Here is a 1,570-nt window from a genome sequence, read left to right on the forward strand (position 1 = left end):
AGAGGGAAGTGCAGCAGGAGGAGGCAGCTCTGCCTCTCATGTTAGAGAGCACTGCAACACTATTACCAAGGAAAGATGGGAAGAACAAAGACATCTCCTTTCTGGTGCTGAATATGGAGCCATGGCAGCTGGAGGTGTTGAAGGCATGGCAGGTGTAGAAGGCAAGACAGTGGTGGCTGGAGGAGGAGTCGCAGTGGGAGCAACAGGAGCCATGAAAGAAGAATTTTTAAGAGACTACTTCAATGATGTAAGCATATGACCCAAAAATAACAGTATTTTGATATTTACACTTACCATTGCAAGATGCTTTTCATGTTATTACAAACACAGATGAGCAGGTATGTGTATATATAAGCAGTCCTTATACAGTGGCCAATATTGTGTGCACGTGGAGTTGGGGGCATTAAGGATTTTTGGGTTAGGCTGACACATGGTACTTGGAGCATGATAATGCTCAGTCTTGTAGCACTGGGTGCTTATAGGGTCTCTCACAGCCTCTCAAGGGAGATGTGTGGGAATGGGATCCAGAATATTCAGCAATGACCAAGGAGCCCCTTGCTGAGGAAGAAGCCATGAGAAGAAACTACGTGATCTAAATCTCAGGGATTTAAGCACATTAAACCAGCCTGTTGGGAGGCATCTATGAGTCATGATGAGTCACAGCTACAAACTTCACCATAAAGCAGGTTTTTGAAAGATAAACCATAGATGTCATACAGGAGAGGGTGGATCTGCATTTTCAAAGCAGCTGGTGAAGTAAGTGGTACTGGACTTGTCTCTTTGCCCAACAACCTGGGTAAAGGGCCATTCATCAGAGGCATATGAGGCACGTTTTGCAATCCCCTTTCTTTCTTCTATTTTTCTGGTGACGTAACCGTTGCCCAATAGGCTGTTCCTGCTCACCGCAGCTATTCCTCTTTGCATAACCACATCATTAGTCCTTAGGCTGGCGAGCTCCTTGTAGTGAAAGTTTCATTTCCATGTGCCAGGGAGCATACAGGTTGTCCATCACCTGTACAAACAAGAACATCTTCACACCCCATAGCTGCCTGATGATGGGGTTCTGCAGGGAAGTAGCTATGCAGGTTTGAATCACCACCTCAGGCCAGAGAAGGATTTGAGTTTAAGATACTTTTATGTCTTCTGAGTGCTCTAGGTACGGGTGTTCTGGGTGAACAGATGCAAAGTAGCAGTTCCACTTTCCTTCCACTCTTTGTGCTTCCTAATACTAAGGCATACTTTAAGCATAGCTGCCTGCTGAAGTCCTACAGGAGAGCTTAGTAAAGGTCGTACTACAGTAGTCTTTAAAAACTTCTGGGAGGCTAAAATATCTCAGGCTATGGCAGTGGGGGGAACCCAGACAAGCAGCCAAACCAAATGGTTTCAGATGTGTGCTGATTTTTGTAGGAGCATCTTGGGTAATGTGCCTGCTTCCAGGATCAAATGCAGAAAAACATAGAGTCAGTTTGGGTCTGGATATATATCACGTTACACAGATGCCTGAGTTAATATGCACTTTAGAGCTTCAAATGTGGCAGAAGAGAGGTTCTGAGCACAAGCCAGCAGCTGT

General features: G+C 45.2%; 1 protein-coding gene across 1 annotated transcript in view; it reads left to right on the forward strand.

Moving 5' to 3' along the window:
* Nucleotides 1-1,570, forward strand: part of DSG2 (desmoglein 2) — a gene marked incomplete at its 5' end in the record, with an annotated part of 15,260 nt that overhangs the window by 11,872 nt on the left and 1,818 nt on the right. The window contains 1 exon segment of the mRNA XM_010015352.1: nucleotides 1-247. This exon segment is cut by the window's left edge and continues 29 nt beyond it. Within this exon segment, the coding sequence (XP_010013654.1) occupies nucleotides 1-247 (247 nt within the window).

Source organism: Nestor notabilis, unplaced genomic scaffold (genome assembly GCF_000696875.1).
Source record: "Nestor notabilis isolate BGI_N333 unplaced genomic scaffold, ASM69687v1 scaffold34625, whole genome shotgun sequence".
Classification (NCBI taxonomy): Eukaryota; Metazoa; Chordata; class Aves; order Psittaciformes; family Psittacidae; genus Nestor; species Nestor notabilis.